This window comes from Pituophis catenifer, unplaced genomic scaffold (assembly GCF_029215685.1).
Source record: "Pituophis catenifer annectens isolate HBS135680 unplaced genomic scaffold, rPitCat1.0.hap2 SCAF_6, whole genome shotgun sequence".
In the NCBI taxonomy this organism is placed as follows: domain Eukaryota; kingdom Metazoa; phylum Chordata; class Lepidosauria; order Squamata; family Colubridae; genus Pituophis; species Pituophis catenifer.
The window spans coordinates 45,843,224-45,865,384 of record NW_027256886.1 but is presented as its reverse complement, the minus strand read 5'-3'; the positions used below and the strand labels follow the sequence as shown (position 1 = coordinate 45,865,384).

Sequence of the window (22,161 nt, the reverse complement as noted above, 5' to 3'; positions counted from 1 at the left end):
AAAGGCGGGGCAGAAAGCAAAAAGATGAAATCTCTTCCGGTTTCTCTGCGCTAGCTCGTCCTGTCGGACACCGTTCCGCCTTCGTAAAGAAGCCAATGAGAGCGCCGCCGGTCTCTCTGGCGGGTAAGGCAGGCCGGCTTTAGAATTGAGGTCAGAGGAGTGAGAGAAGAGCTGAGGCCGGGGGTGGGGGGGGGTAGGGGATGGCTATGAGAGGAGACTCGAGGACGCCCTAGTATGGTTTCTCGACTACCGAAAGCCCGGGTGTGTGTGGGGAGGGGGGGGCGGGGGATTATTTAGGGGCTTCCTCTGTAGCACCGAAGGACTAGGAAAGCAGGAACAACGTTTAAACACACCCGACTGGTGTTCTGGGCTGGGAATCTGAGACTTCATTTACTCTTCCGACGATCACTTTCTTTAAACTGAGAATGCTTGGATGAGTGCGGTTTTGTCATGACAATTTTGAGGGGAGATCTGAGTTTAGCCCTCAGCCAGTCTGGAGCCACCTATCGTGCATTAAAATGTTGATTCAAAAGCAAGTGTCTCCTTACCTCAAAACAGCTTTACTGGAGTAAATATAAATACAATAGGCATGAAACATTGTAACAATACTTTGGTTATGTAAAGGCTTATGTCGAGAGAAAGGAATGTCCAAAGCTACTTATTCTAGGGCAAAATTAGGGTTGTTGCTTCCATTCTTGGTCTTAAAGCAAAAATGGTAGATTACTCTTATCATCTGTTTTGCAAATTCAAAGTAGTTCCATTGCTATTTCTATTTTTTGTTGAACATGGTGTATGTATAGCTTCCCCCTTTTCACTTAATGTCCATGTGAAATTATTTCATTTTTATTTGAGAAGTGGAGATGTTTGTCCTGCTTTAAAAGTTTTTTAAAGCCCATATTTTGACTGCTAAATTTCTCAGTTTGTTCCTGAGCTTAGTTCTCTTATTAAATCCTGCATTCCCTTGCAGGTGCTAGTTTCTCATCTCCTGATCTTGAAAAACACAATTGTTTACATGTTTCAGACTACTAAGAGATAATTAAATATTTGTTCATCTTTTTAAGTAGACTTCCTTTTATAACTTATTCTGATTTCATAAGCATACTTTAAATATTTTATTTTCAGTTTTAACACAATTTGTTAAATTCCTGTACATAAAAGCCTCCATTTTTCATCTGTCTGCTCTCTCTGACCTGGGAATCATTCTTCCTTCTTGATGGAAAATTTTTCTTAATGAAAATTGCCATTATTGTAATAGTGATATGTCATTACCAGTTTTAATTTCAAAAATCTGAATACCGTAGAGCTGCAATTTTCTCTGAACAATTTAAGGAATACACCCAACTGAGCAATATGAGTTGTAAAAGAAACTTCATAAGAACAGATTGCTGGGACACAAATGAGGAAAACAAAAATCATTGTTTGCATTTAGATGGGCAATTTTTCATGTGAAGGCAGTAGAAAAAGTAACTTTTTGAATAGAAACATTATTATGCAGTTTTGTTCTAAATGTTATATATCACTTTTAGATAAAATAAAAAATGTGAAATTGGAATGGTCTTGCTGCTTCATTGTGCACTTAACATAGTTTCTTTTTCATTCAATTTTATCTGATGAATTAGTATTAATATTTCCTTAGTCATTTTGAAAAGGTTTTTTTTTTTTTTTTTTACAAATTAAGTTAATCCAAATAGGTATTTAAAGCAGATCATATGGTAGCCTGATTTGAGGTCATGTCTCTGGGTTCTGTGACAAATTCATTCAGCTGCTGTAGAAATTAGATCCTTATATTAATATTGAAACTAAAATAACTGGATTATACAACTCTGCAGGGAACCAACTGAGGATCTCTTTCTTAAAAAGAAGTGAACTGATCCTGTTTGGTAATTAGTAAGAGTCAAACATATAGTTATTTAAGTTAAAGCATATTTAAAACATACAATTTTTATTGTCTTTTTTCACCCTGCAATGGTGCTTCATATGCCAGTGAGGCTTCAGTCCTATAGATACTTAGTTAAATTAAGCTCCCCTAAATACAGTTGAACTCAAATCTCCAAAGGCTTGCTTAATAAGTGTATACAATATTAATATTTCTTGCACAATAGCATTAATTTTAATATTGTTTCTTTAGTAGAAATAATGCATCGTTTATCATTTTATAAAGATTGCCCACTATAAGCAAAAATACTTTTAAAGCCAGTGAAATTGTTCTTTTACTTCAAAGAAAGTAAGCAGCTTATTACTAACTTATCAGATAAAGCAATTAAATTCTCCTGGCCATAAAATATCAGTTGAGTTCTTAATTGTGGTTGTACATTATGTGATAAACTCTTTGCAGAGATTAATAGGAACACAAATCATCTTAATGTTTTGATGAAAAAGAATTTGATGACGAAAGAGAATGAAAGCAGAATTTCAAATACTGTAGTCTTAAAGTAGATGAAGCAAAAATATATTTAGACATGTTTTCTGATATTTACATTAAAAATTTCTCTTAAAGAATAGTTGGCTGGCTAAACTGGTCTTAAATAGATATTTTTTATTAATATATATATTTGTGTATGCATGCTATCTGAACTAGACTCGGCAAATACAAAATATGTACAGTATTTCTGAGCTTTTTAATTGTACTGTAAACTAAATCTTCACATGATTTCTCAAGAGTTAATCCTTCTAAGCTCCTATTAAGGCTATTTGGGACTGTACTCTTAGTAATGCAATCATATTAAGATTGAGATGTGTAACAATTAGGCTCAATTGTGTTGCTATAATTGAAAACACAGAATATATTCTATATTGTACCACGAAGTTAAGGTTATATTTTTTACTATATACTATACTATATTTCTATATTGTTAAACTTTGGTGAGCTTGAATGCTACCTCTGCAAGAGTTAGATTTATATTTGGAAGGACAGAAAATTTTATACATGAAATGTATTAGTTGGATAAGTGAAAAATGTGTGAGATTTTAAAAATATGTGAGACAGCTTATTAAAGTCAGAATCAATATCATATTAATATTATATATTCATTATTGTACTTCAGTGCAGTAGTTAGTATTACATGCACACATCAATATATTAAAATGAACCATTATGGTTGGTCAGTGCTTTGAAATATAAGACAAAACTGTTTCAGATAGCATCTGTTTTCTGTATATGCGTGTTTCCTCAGGAGGGAGAAAAGGCAGCTGTACAGTCCTCGGCAAATATGCAAATTGAACTGTATGGCCGTCATATAGAACCAAAGCACTCTTTGCCTCCAGATACAAAATAATATACAGATGTATTCTGTGGTAGGAACAGAGGGTAGATTGTAGGATCTCCTATGCAACTTTGCTTCACATAATGTCTCTTAATTTCTTAAATCTGACAGTGGTTTTTGTTCCCCTGTTGCTGGAAAATAAAACAAGCCTGAACTATTGGATCACTTCAAATGGATCAAAGGAAGATTGTGTAGCAAATACAGTACAGAACATGCTGAGGTTCAGCTAATTAAGAGAAACAATTCCAGAGAATGAAACTACAGTAGTCATTCTTTAATGACTGGTGTTATATTCCTAATTGCTCTATTAATGTCACTGGAAATGTACCTTGATCTAGCATGAAGGACAGGTCACCTTGGCAAAGTATGCAATGACCTGCCTGCAATTCTTATCTAAATTCTATATTACATTCCATCTTTTCATTTACACCACCAATTTCATGATCCTTATTATTGCTGATATTAAACTTTCCATTCATTAGTACAAAAGTATGAACTTGAATATTCATGTTTTTTCTGTAGATGCTGTATTAAGTATAGGGAAGTAGATAAATAAGCTGGTGTGAAGCCTCATATGGATGTCTTGTTTTGATAATGCTTAAATAAAACATATTTTAATGAAGGCCCACAGGTATTTTCTACTTCTAAGCACCATTTTGGAACTGCTGTGACACATGGAATTCAGTCATATCAAACCTTAGTAGTGAGGTGTAAGTGCAGAAGACACTACTACTACTATTACTACTACTACTACTACTACTACAACTACAACTACATTTCTATTTCTACTAAAACTGGAGCTAGGCCAAGTGAAATATTTCAGCTAAAAGCATTAGAACAGCTTATTTTGTTTCAAGACAGTTCTGCATTATATAAAGCCAGGATTAACTGTTGTTTGATAGCTCTTTCTGGCCCTACTTGCCTATCTTCCCTATGTATGTATGCTTGACACTGTCCAATTTAGTTTCCCTTTTAGAAATCATGCTAAGACTTCTGGGTCTTAATTGTGTATGTGCTTATACTTCCTTAATAGGCCTTCCCATCAATTTTCTCAGAAAGTGAACCAACCACTATGAAGCTAATTATACTCTATTTTAAAACTTGAATTCCAAGATGTGTGTTTAAACATTCTTGCAAGTGACTTCAGTAAAAGCACTAATACTAGTAGATATTTTTAATATCATACAATATTTTAAAACTTTTATAATGCACAAACCTCCCAAAAACAGCTACAGACTCTAAAGTCAAAATATTAATTAATGAAACAAGTAAAAATAGTTGGTCTCCCTCTATTGAAATAACATTAAACAAGAGAAACCAAAATGGGAACTGCCTAAATTCTCAAAGAGCTGTCTTTTTACATATATTCTAAAACAATAGAATTTTAGGAGTTGACGGATTTAACATTGTTTCCCTATAACACATGTAATTCCAAAAAGGTATCCTATTTCATGAATGCATGTCAAAGTTTATATGTTTGGGTAAACTGGTATAAGCCTTCTAATGATGATTGAGGGCCTATGTGGAGAAGCATGTAGAATTTTTGCATTTGACTACTCCCAATTTAAAATATGTGCTTTTTATTTTCCAGATTCCCTATCATAACAGTGAATTTTTACATAATTGGATATAATTCTTTTGTAAAATAGCATTTTTTCAGTTTTTGTACAGTAAGTGATTATATTGCATATGACATGTTTATATTATATATACTTTATTCCCACCAGACTTATTTCATATCAACTTTAATCGATGATTGGTTAATCTGTTCTTGGACCTAAATTATTTTGGAATGTGTGCTGCAGCTATAGAAACAGAAGATGAGGTCCCATCACTTTTGTGGGGTTTGAATCCAATCTTTTCATCCTTTGCAAGACTATACATTAAAGACATATTAGAAATGAAAGAGTCTAAACAGGTTCCAGGTAAGTAGTGAAATTGCTATGAACTTTATAACTTTATAGCTATATAAATACCATAGCTTGTTTTACTGAAAAACCAAGCATTATTATGTTGTGGTGGATAATCTTGATTACAAATTTTCTCCATTCCTTTGGCACTTCCATTGATGTGCTGAAATCTCTTCCCTTTCATTCCAATGTTGCATTACTTTCAGAGACCTCAAACTAGAATCTTTTCATTTGTTTGGAACATAGTGAAAGAATAACTTGAATCTAATAAATTTATAACTCAACAAAAATAATTAAAGGTATCTGTAGTTATTACCAGAAAGCACCAATGAATTATTTTAAATATTTTGAATTAACAGTTTTTAATCAGTAAACATGTACATTTGATTCTGTTCTAATCTTTGTGTTTCTAAATCTTATCTATTTCTTGAACTTTATAAGAATGAATTATATAAAGTTCTTCGCCTCCATTGAATCTTGGATGTAAGTCTTTCCAAAGTATTGATTAATTGTGCAACATAAGCGATGCCATGATTTTTCTAGCACTAAAAACTGTGTATTGATGTAAATGGAGGTAAGGGCATGGCTTTTAATTAAATGAAGTCATTGTTTTATTTGTGTATGATTGCTATAACTACACAATCTATAATATAGACTATGCTATAGATTGTATACTTACTATACAACCAAGAAAAAATTATTGTATAACAATTTTTTGTCTTTTTGTACATGATCTTGAATAACTTAAACATTGGGGAAAACTTGAAATTTAAAAAATGTATTAGGAATGGCTCAGTCTTTCTGCCAATAATATCCTTATCTGATTTCCTATTTTCCACCATTTGTATATCTTACACAACAGCCTAAAAATAATCATTGGATACTTTTCATGCACACTTCAGAATCTTCCACCTCTACACAAATGGAATAATGAATCATACTATGAAAATAGAATGTTTTCAATTGTAATACTATATAACTTATATGTGGCATTTTATAGTCATCAGTTGGGGTGGCAAGTTTGTCATCGAGATCAGAATGAATCTTTGTTTTTAAATGGCAGGAAGAAAAGTTTGTAGAATATGAAATGACTGCCATTTAAGTGAGTTCCTATTAGCCTCTATCAGTGGCATATGGAAAAGGGAATGAGGATGTCATACATGAACTGCATGCCCATAAAGAGCAATGGGGCTTCAATTACATTGCTTCATCCACCAACTTGACTTTTTTTACTCTCCCTGCAGCTATCAATAATTTATATTGTGAGCTGCTATTCAAGAATAATACTTCATGTGGAAAATAGCTATTGCTGAGGAAAATTTAAGGGATAATTTTATGTGTACAAATTATGGTACACAAATAAATTGGAATAGGGTACAGATTATGATAGTAAGTTTGTCTATACCCATAAATTGTGAATCTGTGGTTTGTTTTTTAATCAAACTTTAATCAAATTTCATTGTCTTTAATTACAGAATAAAATGTAAAACATTTGAATTAAATATTCCATAAGTGTCATATTCAAATCTGAATTTTGTAATCTGAAACTTTTTTTTTTTTTTAATTTGATTTATATGCCGCCCTTCTCCGAAGACTCAGGGCGGCTTACAATGTGCTCAGCAATAGCCTTCATCCTTTTGTATATTTATACAAAGTCAGCTTATTGCCCCCACAAACTGGGTCCTCATTTCACCTACCTTAGAAAGGATGGAAGGCTGAGTCAACCTTGAGCCTTGGCGAGATTCGAACCCTGCAGTAATTGCAGGCAGCTGGTCTTAAGCAGCTTAATAACAGGGTGCCTTAAACCCTTGTACTACCAAGGCTCTTGGTAGTAATGTATCAAAATATTGTAATACTGTACTTTGATAAATTGTTTTATATCAATGATCATAACCTTTGGATTTCTTGATCAGGATATGTGAAACTATTAAAATTAACATAATGGCTAAGAATAAAAAATGTTAGTAGTATTTTGGAATCCTAACATTGTGAAAACACAATGTTTTTAAAGAACTAAATCTAGGACTTTACTATTTTCATTTTTTGTTTTTTTCTAAGGTATATTCTTTTACAACAGACATCCAATAAGACAAGTGGATATTTTTGGTATGGTGGTTCTAATAAAAGAAAAAGATTCCTTTTATATTTGTGGAGGTAATTGATAATTAAAGATTTTTGTTTTTTAGTTTTAGTTTCATTTTTAGTAGGATTAATATTATGAATATTAATCTATAATTCTATAGAACCAATATTTCTAGAGAAATGTATATGTCTTAGTCTCTCTAGGGAGACCAGACTGGAAATCACCTCTATAGGAAAGTTAAAATTACTTATATTAAGACTGGTTAATATAGTCTGATATTCTCTATCCCTTTTTCCTCCTCCTTATAGTTCAATGATCTAGGGAGGTATCTGCCTAAGTTGCTTCTGAATATTATCTTGTTCATAACTTTAAAAAATGCTTCAAGCCAGGGCCGGATTTAGATGAAAAGAGGCCCTAGGCTATTCCACTTATGAGGCCCTTTCACCTATAGTGAAAGTGTAATTTTAATTTTGCTAACAATTTGAATGTAGGCCCCTCTTGATCTTGAGGCCCTAGGCTGAAGCCTAGTTAGCCTATAAGAAAATCCGGCCCTGCTTCAAGCTCTTCTCCTAAGCAACAGATCTTGCATATTTTCATTAAGGTTATCTTCTTGCACCATGTTTAATCACTCAAAATACTGCCTGCATTAACAGTGAAAGCCTATGCACGTATATTCAGAAGCAAGTCCTTTGTTTCCATCTGGAATGTTTAATGGCACATATCAGAGTGTGCTAATTGACATCTGGAGTAACCTTCAGTTTGTTAATTCACATCTCCTTCAAAACTTTTCTCTGACATCTTTTTAGATTTACCTCTAAGAGATGGAAAACAAAAATAAAAAAATGACCTGCCTACTTATATACTGATAATACTTCAACCTAGTTGTTTTGGTGACCAAAGCCATTGATTTCAGATAGTTGCTAAAAGGTAGAAACTTTGATCTTATGAATCAAAAGGCAAACATATTCCCCAGACACTCCTCACATTCAGTTTTGATATACCCAAATTCTTGGCTTAAAGCAAGTGCTGTTTTTCAGCTTTGGAGTATGGGGTAGTAATGGAGTAATTTTCTTCTAGTACTGACTTCTGGGAATGTATAAGAAGGTATAAGTATTGTATACCCAAATTAAATATGAAACTATAACACTTGCTTGATGCCAAGAATTCACGCCTATTCAAACATATTGCAAGGAATGCAAGTATTATTCTTGCCTTGAATGTTTCTAGTAGTTCAGAAGCTCTGAGTGTGAAAGAGAGGAAATGTGACTATATTATGCATAGTTTTCTCTTTCTGATTGCCCTTTATTCACTCTCATTGTAAACCTTCCATTTTTCATTTTGTAACCAGCTTCTTATTGCTACCCAAACAGAACTTAGCAAAAATAAGTATTTTATTGGGAATATTTACCTGTTTCCAATTACTCCTCATTCTCTGTTTCTCCACATGGTCAAACTATTTTTAGTTCATTTCTCATACTGTGTACCAATATGCTCCTCCTTGTTCTCATAGCCACAGTCAGGCTGAGTTGCCCAAAATAAGTTACAACTTCCGGTTCAGCTTAAAATTGAGGTTGTGCAGCTGGTGAGCTGAATAGCAAATGTTGCATCAGCTGCCAAGCCCAAATGATTCATGAAACTCTCCTGTTTGTGCATAGAAACTGCAAGAGAAAGAAATAGGAAGTTCTTTTTTACCTTTCTAATGAAAAATCTGTACATTTATCTTAACTTTATTTATAATGACTTCATCATCAAAGAAAAGTTTTTTTACAAGGTGTGATTCATTTCTGAATAATGCACAATTACTGGTAACTGGTAAAATGCATAGGAAAATGAAGAGACAAATCATTGCCTAGAAATGTATCCATTCTCAAGAATCACCTCTATAGTTAACAGAACACAGAAGGATGGAGGTTGCAGAATTTTCAGCAACGGTTCCTTACAGACTGAGAGTAAAATAGAAATGATCAGAAATAGAAAGCCATACATAATAGAAGCAGTCTTTCAAACCAAGGACTGCTGAACTACTAGAAAGGTTTAAGAGCAAGATTAACACTTTTCTCAGCTGCTCTTCAATATATACTCAGTTTATGAGGAGATTAGCATTAATGACATATATTACTCCACAAACAGATGTGTCATTTTACCTCAGATACTTGTTAATCTGCTTTGATATTCTTCTCTACTGCATCATTTTATAAATGCTCCAATCAATGCCAGATGAGGACTGCAAGAAGACAGAATCATTATTTATTATGACTAGAAAGATACTTTCTATATTAATTCCTATTATAATAGGAAATAGTAACCTTTAGAACGAAGAGAATTGGATGAGAGGAAGCTGGGAGAGTTTTAAACCCCAATATCATTGGATAAAATGTAAGGCTTCCGCCTTTGTGGAATCAAGGGGAAAAATTTCTATCAAAATGATCTAAATTATCACTATTCTTTTCCAGTGGATGATGGCACTGGTGTAATAAGCTGCACCTGCTGGAAAAATGCTTTAGCAGAAAAGAAAAATATGTCAGGTAATATTTGTTGCTGTTGTTTTCCTCTTTAAGGATATTCATATATGCTCCAGCCAAGGTTGTTTTCAGACACCTTTACAGTAACCTGTACCTTTTCATATCTTGCTTACTCATGAAAATTTGATTGTTGTAGTAGCCCTTGAGATATGGGATACTGTAGCATTGTTTCTTCTCATAATGGGGTATTTGCTTGGTTAAGTGTTGTATGTTCTTTGATGTATAAATATAGTATAGGTATTATAATACTTTATGCTATTGTTTTTATTGTAATACCATGTTTCCCCAAAAATAAGACCCTGTCTTTCCTAAACAGGAGAATGGCAATTTTTAAGTGAGAAAAAATACATATCTATAGAAACATGACTTGCATAATTGAAGTACTTGAGAAAATGTCTTTAATTTTATTGTGTTCAGTGAACATTGTTATTAATAACATAGCACCTTATGAGATGTATATATTTCTCAGCAGATTTGGAATCTCAGCCAAGTACTTTAAGTGGTCTGAATCTAAATGACTTGATAAGAAATCTCCAAATAGCAATTCGAAAAAAAACAATTCTCGAAATTGGTGATCTAATCAGAGTCCGTGGTTGCATTCGAATTTACAGGCAACAACGGGAAATCAAGGCTTCTGTGTATTGTGAGTAATTACCTTATAGCAGAATGCATTTTTATCTTTATTTTAAAGTTGCAAATTGTAATCTGAACATTTTTCAGAAAAGATTGGGGCTTTTTTGGTATGTAGTAACTCTTATATTGATGAATTTTGAATTATTTTATTTTAAATATGAAATGTAAATAGTCTTTTAGCACTATTAAGCACTATTAACAATTTCAATATCTTTACATTTCTCATATCTTTTCAGATAAAGTTGATGACCCTATGTATGAAATTCAAATTTCCAGAATGCTAGAACTTCCCCGTTTATATAAGGATATTTATGATAAGCAATTCCAGTTTCCAGAAGAAACACAGTGGTCAGTGAAAGCTATATATATTGATAACTAAGTTTTGAGTTGTTAATTCATGAAAATGTGAATCCCAGTTAGAAATGACGAAACAGGCTATTTTATAGGAAGCATTGTATGGAAACAGAGGAAGAATAATGAGGAATGAATAAATATAGGATGAAATAAGGAAGAGATATCGATGAACCCAGAGTATATATTGTATTAAAGAATTCTTAGATGCATTCAGCAAAATCATCTTAAATCTGTACTGAAACTTTGGCAAATTAAAAAAAAAGTATTAAACCCTTGACTATCAGTGGGCTTTCAAGATGGCCAACACATTGAGCAAAATAAATGGACATCTTTCCTCATGCCATTTATATTCTCATTTTCAAGCCCAATTCTTGAGTTTCATATATTCCATGACACATCCCAACTAAGTCTAGTTCTTTCCAAATATATTGTGTAACTCCCATAATTTCCAATCATTCAGGTCATGTTGGAGAAGCCAGAAAAAGAGGTCAAAATAATAGTAATCGAAAATGTCAGCCACATTTTGAGCACAGATGTGCTTAGTGTACTCTGTTATCATGTGTGCTGACATCATAACGTGATTTGTAATAATCATGCCATCCACTTCCAAAATTATATGCAGTCTTCATTTAGCCATTGTAATCCATTACAGTGAAATGGTGCTAAGCAACATGGTTACAAAGTAAACCACATGATTGGCAGATGCTATGAAGATCACTAGATGCTACGATTTATAAATTTTAAAATAAAATAAATTTTATTTATTCTCTATTAATAGTAATCATGGTGCATCAGATGAACTGGGTTCTGTTATGAATCTGAGTAAAAAAATAAGGGATTTTCTATTGAGGAACAAAATTCCGAGCTTCTATATGCAGGAATTAGAAACAGTTGAAGATTTGGTATCATTGGCCAAACAGAATGAACTTGGTACCACTGCTGAGCAAGTGAGTAAAGTTAACTTTGTAAGAAGTTTTTCTCTTGTGAGAATTAATTAATTAATTAATTAATTAATTAATTAAAAAAATGAACTAAATATTAGGGCTAGACAAATGTTGCATATTTAAAAAAAAATAAAGTTCATATCTTTTAATGGTGTGCCAGCCTAATAATTTGTATACTCCTAGTTTTAGACCTGAGATATGACAATTAAAAACTATTTTAAAAATATAAGATGTACCCGGTTTAAGAATGAGCTCCATTTCCAAAAACTGTTCTTAAATGGAATTTGTATGTAATATGGAATAGTATCATTGTGTACTATTGTTTAAGTATTATTGTGAAATGAATTTGGAGCATTATGTATTTAACTTGAATCACAGAGTATTTAAATTCCTCTACAATAGGCTCCATTCTTAGCTGTGGGTCATCCTTAAACCCAGTGTTTTAATCTAGGCACTTGCTTTAATGAGATTTTAATAATCAGGAGCTGGATGAAATAACTGATATTATGCATGGTTTTTAAGTGTCTTTTGATAAAAACTATTAAATATATAGACCAAACTAAAATGCAACATTATATGTTGGATTTCAACATTTAGCTTTAACTCACTGTTAATTATATTAGGGAGTATTTTAGAATTATTTTTTTTTACAAATACTGCCTTTTACAGTTACTTGAATAACGGGACAAAATTTTCCTGAACTTAAGGTTAATTAAGGCCCACTTTTTTTTACAAAGATGGGACATTCAGTGTAATGTTCTGTCAGCATTCTGACATCTGCCTCACATTATACTTATTCTTCCTGGGCATTTTAACTTGTTTGGAAAGGACCTTAGGGGTGAGGGATTTAGGAGGCTCCAAGCCACTAACCTCTAATTGAAATCAGAATTATTCATAAAGTAAATGCTTGTTTGAGAGTTGGACTGATTTTCAATAGCATAATGTTTCTGTTTTACATTGCACTTCTGGTTAAATAGGAATTGGTTTATAAAAAGTTCATAGTATGCAGAAAATAAGATCATGAGCCACATAACCATGGTACAGATTTGCATAAGTTAATGTATGTGATGATATGCATATTTGTATCATTTGAAAATTTGGATTGAACAAACATTTAAAATCTTTTTTTGTAGTATTATAGCAAGATATCAATGTGTTTAATTTATATCTTACAACTTTCTTTCAAGAGAATAAAAATGTTTAAGCAAGTTTTTCTTTTCTTTATACTATATTTTTTTAATGTCAACCCTCAAAAATGATCACTCAATTGAAACACATACACACACACACATCCTACCAACTCCCAATCCTACCAACTATTCCTCAATCTAGCTGCTCATTGTTAAAATTGTGAATAATATCCTTTTCAGTTTTTTAAAAATATTCTATGTTATTTTTATCCAAGCACACCAATCAGAATCAAGTTCCCTATAGAAGACAGTATTTTCCAGGCTTAGGAACATTCTTGTTATGTAAGAACATAATATAAGCAATGCTAGTTCATCTAGTACATCTGGTCTATTTTAACAGCAGCCAACCAACTGCACAAGGAAGCCCACATGTTTCCTAGCAGATGCTTTTCAGAGACAGTCACATTGCCATCAAGGGTGATTCCCATGACTTTGTTGAACAGGTCCAGCGCTTTTTTGAATGCAACCAAAATGGTTACTGTTTTTATATGAAATGTTTAGCTGTCATGCATGACTAATTCTTGGTTTTTCTTGTTTCCCTTCCCTTCACTTTCTAAATCCATACTCTTTTGTTGTCTTGAATTTTCTTTTAAGGCATACTGTTTGTTGGCTTTGAGTTTCCCAGCTATATAGTACTCGCATTTAAAACTCAAATTATAGATTTATCTTCTAAAAGCATCACAGTCAACAATAAAAGTATAAAGGAGTTTGGTCTGTTGACCTTTCATGATGCATATTGAATTTCTTGAGCTTTCTGCTTCCATCGTCATTTAGAACTGCAAGGTCAGTTCCTGTGGAGACAGAATGTCTTCCTCACCTTTAATCTTCCATCCTCAGAATCAACAATTCTATTTTTCTCTGTTAGTTCTTTGTTTAAGGTTCCAATATCTTGACTAATTTGTCTTTTTTAATTTTAAACACAACATACAGAAACACTCCAGATTACAGCTGAATTAATCATTTTCTTGTTATGTATTTATTTCTTGTACTCTATCAGCTGGGAAATAGCAAGAGCTCTTGCATAATCATATAATCTAATCTCAATCATCTAACTATGACATGAGAAGGAACAGAAAGAAGGAACAGTTTTCCTCTGAAGGTTCCTTATATTCCAATAGCATTCAACTTTAAAACAAAGGATTCATAAGCAATTATTTTTATCAAAGTAATGCATTGCAACATACTAGTCATCACGAAACAGCATTTGATTATGTATTTTTGTCAATTTTCAATCTGTCTCCTGTCGGTATATACTTGGAATATTGTGACTTTTTAATTAACTTTGTTTAAAGAAAACTGCACAGCATTTGGAAGATACTAATAAAGGAAGGGGGAGAGTGAACTATGTCAATTTAACCCCATGGAAAGTTGACTGAATGAAAAGCAATCTGTCTGATAGCAATCTTCAAATATTTAATAGAACAAATATACATTAGAACTATAGATGAGGAAGTTGATTAAATTACAGGAAATGTAGTGTGCAAATAATCATTAATTTATAACAGCAGTTGCAACCGGAATTTCTGTCATTAAATGATACAGCCATAAACTGCAATCCCTGCAGTCCCGGTTGATGTTATTAACTGAATTTCATTCAGTTGTTAGGTGAGGCAGCTTAGCCAAAGTCATAACCAAAACCAGTGAGGAAGCCAACAGAAAGTTGTAAGTCTCAAGACAGAAGGCAGGCAAGTGGCTGTGGGAGAGGAAGCATGAGGGTCCATGGGAGTGTGGGCAGGGAGGGCCTGAGAGGGTGTACAGAGTTGTGGTACAAGTTGGAAAGAGTGCAGAAGAGGTACAGCACAGGCCAGGGAGGGTGCTTGAGTGGTTGATGCAGCATAAGCACAGAGGGACTGGAAGAGATTGTGCAGGTTTGGGCGACTTACTCCAGCAACAGTGGAGTAGTTGTTAAGGAAGGTTGCAAATGGCAATCATGTGATTATGAGTCACTGCAACTAGTCATAAATATGAACCAATTGCCAAGTGCCCAAAGCAAAATTATGTGATCATTGGGATGCTATGGCACGGTGTGGCAGCTGAAACTCGGAGGATCAATCTTAAGCATGATTTGTTCAAATGCCGTCATAACTTCAGATGGCTGCTGAACAAATGGTTATAAGTCAAGGACTATCTGTATGTTTATTGACCAATATTTGTAGTTCTTTAAAGAGAAATAAATTTATTATGCCATACATGTCTATAGATATCACTGGGTTAATAAATTACTCACTGAGCTTGGTAAATCTTATGTATTTAATATGTGTATCATAATGAAATGTATATAAAAAGAGTATATCCACTTATGCTGGGTCATGTATGCCTTGGAGTTTCATGGTCTCATGAACACTTTTCATAAGAATGAACACCATTCTGGCCTAAATCTTGGCTCACAAATGTTTTGAAAGAGCAAAGTTTATTGGTTGTAGACAATACCAAAATGATACAACTTGGCAGAGTAACATGAAGTAGAGTGTAGTACAGTTTATATATTATCTGTATGTTCTTATAACAAAACACAGATAAGAACAGATTACAGTATGATTATTGCTTTTGAGCTAAGAATTATAGAAATATTTCATTCCTCCTAATAACTAATCAAATACTATTTAGGACAGTATATAGGTTTTTACTTTTGATTACACATGCATAGTTCAGCAGAATTAATGTTTTCCTTTTTGAGTTTTCTAATCTATCTTCTATATGCTCTCCATCTAATTAACTTCCTGATACTTCTTTCCTATTCTTTCAGCCAAATCTTTAGTTAGATCAGGATAATACTGTGCAGCAGGCAAAAGTTTTAGCAGGAGTATCTGTAGGAGGTCAGACTGATGTCAGGAACATCTCAGAGTCGTAAGCCCCATCCTTTTTTTCGTGTATTGCAATATTTCCCACACCCAAGCTGGCAGAGCTTACAATGTAGTGGAACAACACGGCAGTTTCTGTGGATGACTATTGGATTTAGAATTTGAAGATAACATTTTAAAGTCCTCGTCAGCCATGAAGATAAGGAAACTGACCTTGAGCTAGTCCTAAATTATCTTATGGAATGACTGTGATGAACAAAAGCGGAATATGTATGCTGTTCTGAGGTTCTATTTTTAGTAAAAATCAGAACAGAACATTTTAACCCTGCCATTCCACTGCCATATCATTACCATGCTGTCCTGTGTCTTTCAGAGAATAAAAATAATGAAAACAAAGGAGTGTGGCTTGGCTCAACCATATTGCATTACGTCTTTAAGAGGGGAACATAAAGTTAAGAAAACCACAGAAGTCAGGTTTCCTAAAATGTTTCTCCTAGCTGCTACCCATTTCTTGTATACTTTTTCTATCACTCCAAAATATTTCATGATTTACAACTCTGTTAAAGGAGCTGTCCAAGCTGAGCCTTATGCCAGTTTATATGATGATTTTAATTACAGCCTGACTTCAGTTATATAATTTTCAGTTATCCCAAAGGAATAATTAGGAAGCTCTTTTCTTTTCTCTGGTAAACCTTTTAGTTCATTCATTTACTGTTTCTATTATATTAATAATTCATCAGCATCTCTTTAGGTAAATTGCTTAGGCAGCAAACTTTTCTAATGTCTGAAATACTGCTAGCCGCACTCTATTAAATCATAAGGATAAAGAGTTTATTGCTATTTAAAGGTAAGATCTTTTCACTTTTATTCCTCTAATAAGTGAAATAAACAGCCTAAACAAGCATATAAAGTGCCTCTGTATCTTCTTATGCAATTATGTTATCTACTTTTTACTCTTTTCCCATCAGACAGGTTCCAAAGCTGGTCCTTGTTCCAGACTGATTAGAAAGTCATTCATGGAAGCAATAGAGTTATTGCAGAAAGATGGTGTTCTTTTTCAAAAATCAAAGACTTCTCAAAATATGTATTATGTAAGTATTGAAGGCGTATAGTTTTCCTTGCATCCCACTATATTTACATTCAGTTATTATATGGAATATGCTGGTGGCAGACTAATGCTACTGGCAAATGAACAGTAGAGTTTGAAAATACTGTTTTAGATTATCTGAAATGAGTAGAGTGATTAAATAGATATAAGCAGATTTAATTTCATGTGTAACTTTGGGAGATGCAGATTGGGTACATTCATTAAAAATGTGGAAGGAAAGAAATCATTTTCTCTTCCAAGTAGAAATTGGAGCTGAGTGCATATAGTAACAATAAGTAGGAATCTTGGAGTTAAATAATATTGTTATATGCTGAGTTTATATTGGCCATATTTTAGCATAGCACTAGATAACCTGTGTACTTGACTCAGTATTTCAGAAATATTTCCTTATCTAAATAGAAAAACAAAATGAATATGGGTGGGGGGAAAATCAGTGAGAGAGGGAGTTTCAACTGTCTGTCAGCTTGCCCATTGAGTTTCCTTGTGGGAAGCTAGCAGCGAGCATTGCAATCTTTTCCTTCCTTCCTTCCTTCCTCCCTCCCTCCCTCCCTCCCTCCCTCCCTCCCTCCCTCCCTCCCTCCCTTCTTTCTGTTCCCTTCCCTTCTCTTTCCAGAAGGCCAATAAGTGGCTATTACCAGCTGGGGGAGGGAACAAGGGAGTGTGGTATGAGTGTAGGTACTGGTACTCCCATGAATTTGTGGGAAACTGTCAGGGAACATTGAAAATGAGAATCATCTGACTGTGGTTGATTGGGTCAGTGCAGCAGTGATGCTGAAGCAGCAACCCTACAGTGGTGAAGCAACCACAAATTCCCAAATTCCTTTTCTTCAGGAGTTATGGGTGGGGTCACAGTATTCTGTAAATTAGGCGGGGGGGGGGGAGAAGCCCTATGATGCATAGTTTTGCCCAATTAAGAGTTAATGTCACAATCATTTTAGTAATAAATAGATGATATAAGAATCCCATGATTGTAGTTTGTAAATGATGATTTAAATTTGAATCTGTTTGAACATTTCTGATAATGGAATAAATGATAGTTTAGCACAATGTACGATGCTGGCTATAGTGTTTAAATAGGGGTTGATTTTGAATGGGAGATCTGAAAGATGAAATATCACTGCATGATGATTACATGAAATTTTCCTTCCCATTATTATATTCTTTTGAGATGAGAATGTTGCAGTCTCTAATAAACCTAACCTTTCATTTAGCAGTTTATCCTTATATTTTAGGTTACTGAACAGGATACAGAATTGCACAAAGTAACTCTTGAAGTTATCCGAGCTGATTGTAAGAGACCAAAATGTAAGTAAGCTCACTATCTTAACTGCAAGCAGAAGTAGATATCTTATTATTTCTTATTTGTATTATTCACACAATATAAAAAGTGGAATTATTTGAAAATTCCTGCTGGAAGTTCTTTTACATATTTTCTTATAATTTTAGATACTTCTTGATTTCTGTATTAAAATATTTGTCTTTGATCAATTGTCCACACTCCTTTCTTTTACTGTCTCTTTTACTCTTCCCAAATGATTCTTTGCATTCTGTATTGATCTAAATACATTGATCCATTGTGCATTTCTAGGAGTGTAAGTGAGGCATCTTTGAAGGACATAGGAAAGCACGATACTGAAAAATCTTTCTTTATTATGTATTTGGAAATCTGAAATGTTAAAGTTTGAGCTCATTTAAAAAACTTTAATGCCTTAGTAGGTCAAGGTACAAAAGAAACATACTAAAGAACAAAATTAGGAATATGTGAGAATTGCATTTTCTTTTAGGACAGGGGAGAAGAATCAAAACAAGGTGGGATAAGAATGACCTTGCATATTGTCTTTCCTCATCAGTGAGTCATAGATACTGCTCAATAGATATCTCTACCAGTCACAATGAAATGCTTATCCTATGACATTTATTATGTTTGTTGAAGAAACACACACATTTTTGCAATGTTACTTGTGCTGCTTTAAAAAAATACAAAAAAAAAAAAGTCTGCCTTACTGGAATTCCCGATAGATATCCTAAGCCACAAGAATATCAAATTACTTCTTTTCCCTGAACAAAAGTTTCAAAAGCCCTTACACCAAGATACAAATATTTCACGCCCACCTTACAATGAACCCCACCTAAAAGCTAAGAAATAGTATTAATTATGTGATGAATGAGCACCAACCATCTGGATGTTTTTTTTCCAAACAGCATGCTTCCCTCTCCCTATTGCCATCCATTTTTCCTCTTATTAGAAAGAAGATATCCTAAGTGGAATGCAATTATTCCTGATTATTCACTCCTTTGTTTAAAACATAGACTTTCATGTCTGAAAGTAAAAAATACAAGAATCAGGACATGATGTTCTTCAGTTACTCATATATTCCTTACTATTAGTACTAAAAGGGAAGAATGAAAGTGCCAAACCTTTAGATGCCAGCCTTCTAACTGAATGATGGGTTCTGCAGTTGCACCAGGAAGACTATGTAAGAATTCTATTCTTTAAGAAAGAAAGGACAACAGTCCACCATTTGTAATCCCATGCTTACTTTCTATTTGCAGATGCTGAAAAAGGGTGCCACCTTCGTCACATACTCAGTTGTATTCAGCAGAGCTATAATCCTTATATCACTGAAGCTGTTGTCCGTTGTCTCCTTGATTGGTTGGAGATAAACAGTGAAGTTGTCACTACCATGGAAGAATACTATACAGTCTTTTAATCTAAGGGAATGGAAGCCTGGAGTCAAACATTATCCAGTGATCTACAATATCAAAAATTTTACTGTGTACCTGTTCAGCTATTTTTCTAATTTAGAAGATGATGCAGAATACAAATCATTTCATTTCGTGGTATTCCCAGTAGATATTGTCTGAAGCATTTCTCCTTTCTCTAAGATGAAAAAGTACTAAGCAGTCATATAAAATTATGTTGCAATTGCCCCCTTGTGGTTGGATAGACTTAAAAAAAAAAAAAACTTCGTCTTTGGACTACATAGTTAAAAAAAAACCCCAACTGCATGTACACGGAAGAGTAATTGGATTTGTTTAACTTTCTGCCAGAGACCAACAACACAAAAATAACATTCCAAAAATGAACATACAAAAAGGATGAAGGCTATTGCTGAGCACATTGTAAGCCGCCCTGAGTCTTCGGAGAAGGGCGGCATATAAATCAAATTAAAAAAAAAAAAAAGTGAAAATGATAAGTCAGACAAAATAAAAAAGAATAGGTAGAAGAAAAACTTGTCATAGCCAAGATATTTATTGAACAATTTGTGGATATAATTCCTCATTTAGCAAGGAGTTGTGTTCTGGACATTGTGAAGGATATCAGAGATTCCTTGTTTCAGTTCTGTGTTATATTGGCTGCCTCAAAACTTATTGAAATTAAGTATTAAATTGAGAAGCTATGCTGTTTAAAATCTAGGATCCTTTTTTCCATGCAAGTTGAAAAAAACCTAGCAGAATCAAAATGGTGTAAGAACTATCAATTTAACCCAAAATTCAAAGTGACAGTTTTATATGAACCCCCATAGAAACAGTCCAAATTCCAATTACAAGAAAGAATTGGGCATATTCTGAGGCATTTAGACAGGATTTTAAAAATGTTGATTGGATTTCTTTATTAGTTCTTACTTATTTGAAGAGGCAAAGCTAAGGATATTAATGTCAATAGGCATATGGTTATTCCATCTGCTGTCTGTAAAGTTCAAAACTGAATAAATAAGTTTGGGCCCGATTAGAACCAGATTTCTGTTGTTTCCACCACAATATAGATAATGAAAAAATGAATCCTAAAAGAGCTAGAGTCAACCACGGTATTATTTTATTTTGCAACAATGAGTTCAGCTAGCTAAACTTTCGGTTGAAAATCCTCTTTTATGTCAAGAGAGTTGACCCATGAGATTGATTCATACCAGCAATTGATGGACCCAGGTGGGTTTCAGAGGGACTAGGATATTCCTACTGGTCTGCAGCACGGTCCATCTGAAGTTTCAGTTGCCACTTGGAATAAGTGGGTGGTTGAGGCATTGGATCAGATTGCACCTATGTGATCTCTTCCCCTCTTGTGGATCCATTAGTCCCTGTAGTTCACAGAAGAGTTAAGAGAGTTGAAATGAGAGAAGAGACATATAGAGTGTTGTTGGAATTCAACGGGCCAAACTCAACCAAACATGGGTTTGAGTCACTACTAAGACCTGCCTTGTAACAGTATGGATGGCAAAACATCAGTACCCTCTTTCCCATTTCTTACCTAAATAAGCAGAATTCAAATACTGTTTCATTTTTTCTTTCGATGCTAGCATGTTTGCACATTACTCATCCATAGTAAAATAAATCATAGCTAACTGAATTACGTTTTCTAGGTTCATGTGACATACTAGACCATAAATTAACCAGACTTGCTGCTTTGCCCAACAAAGTATTGTAAAAAATAGTTGTTTGGCTTGTGGCTCGATATGTCACACAAATTCAGCCATGTTTTCACTAACAATTATTTTAGGAAGCCAGTGTGTAGCTAAAATAATCTACCCAGGTACAATATTGCAACGGAATAATGGAAGTATTTTAGTCAGAGTCCTTTAGGGAAGGATAACCTCTTCCTGAAAAAAGCAGCAGCAACAGCAATGATAGGTTCCTAAAATGACCACATTTTAACACTTAACATCCTTTCATAAGGTTTTCAGTAGGTAAGAGCCATGTTCCAAGTGATGCCATTGAGAGTAATTTGTTTTATCCACAAATCTGATTTTGTCACCAAAAGCCCTTTGTATGTCTTCTAAAAGCCACTGGTCGTCTACAATGTATGATCCAAAGTGAAAAAAACCCCCTTCAAGTCTGTTGTCGGACTGTATGGAAGATAGATTTCCTAAATAAAGATTCAGATTTTTTTCTTAAAATATTTAAATTTTTAATACTTAACTTTTAAATTACTAAGTATTTTCTTCTTTAATATTTACCATAGCATCTAATAATCGGGAAGTTTAGTTTCCCTTTCTTTTGTAATATAGCTTCAGGGATGTTCATAAAAATAATTTAGTCAGGTAAAAAACATTTCTGCTATTCTGAAATCAAGTTGTGTCTCCATTTCATTATCTTGTAACTTGATGGCAAAAGCACAATGTCATGCACTTTTATTCTTCCATAGAAATTGAATTCTCATGGAATGTAATGATAATCTGTTTTATGAGTTGGTAATTATCTTAACGAAAACAAAAGTAACCTAACTTGCAAATATGTATATTGCCACAGTGTGGTGCTGTTGAAACAAACTTGGAAAACTTATATTTAATACAGGAGTTTCTTTATATATATATCATGGAACTTATATTTTGTAATAAAGTTTCTTTACATATTTAAA

General features: G+C 33.5%; 1 protein-coding gene across 1 annotated transcript; it reads left to right on the top strand.

The window, feature by feature from the left end:
* Window positions 1–6: 6 nt before the first annotated feature.
* STN1 (STN1 subunit of CST complex) lies at window positions 7–22,144 on the top strand. Its single transcript, XM_070946222.1, has 10 exons — window positions 7–123; window positions 4,991–5,188; window positions 7,232–7,327; window positions 9,710–9,781; window positions 10,248–10,421; window positions 10,648–10,759; window positions 11,544–11,712; window positions 16,669–16,791; window positions 18,041–18,113; window positions 19,362–22,144. The coding sequence occupies exons 2-10, from the start codon at window positions 5,056–5,058 to the stop codon at window positions 19,517–19,519; spliced, it is 1,110 nt and encodes a 369-aa protein (XP_070802323.1). The 5' UTR covers window positions 7–123; window positions 4,991–5,055; the 3' UTR covers window positions 19,520–22,144.
* The last annotated feature ends 17 nt before the right edge of the window (window positions 22,145–22,161 follow it).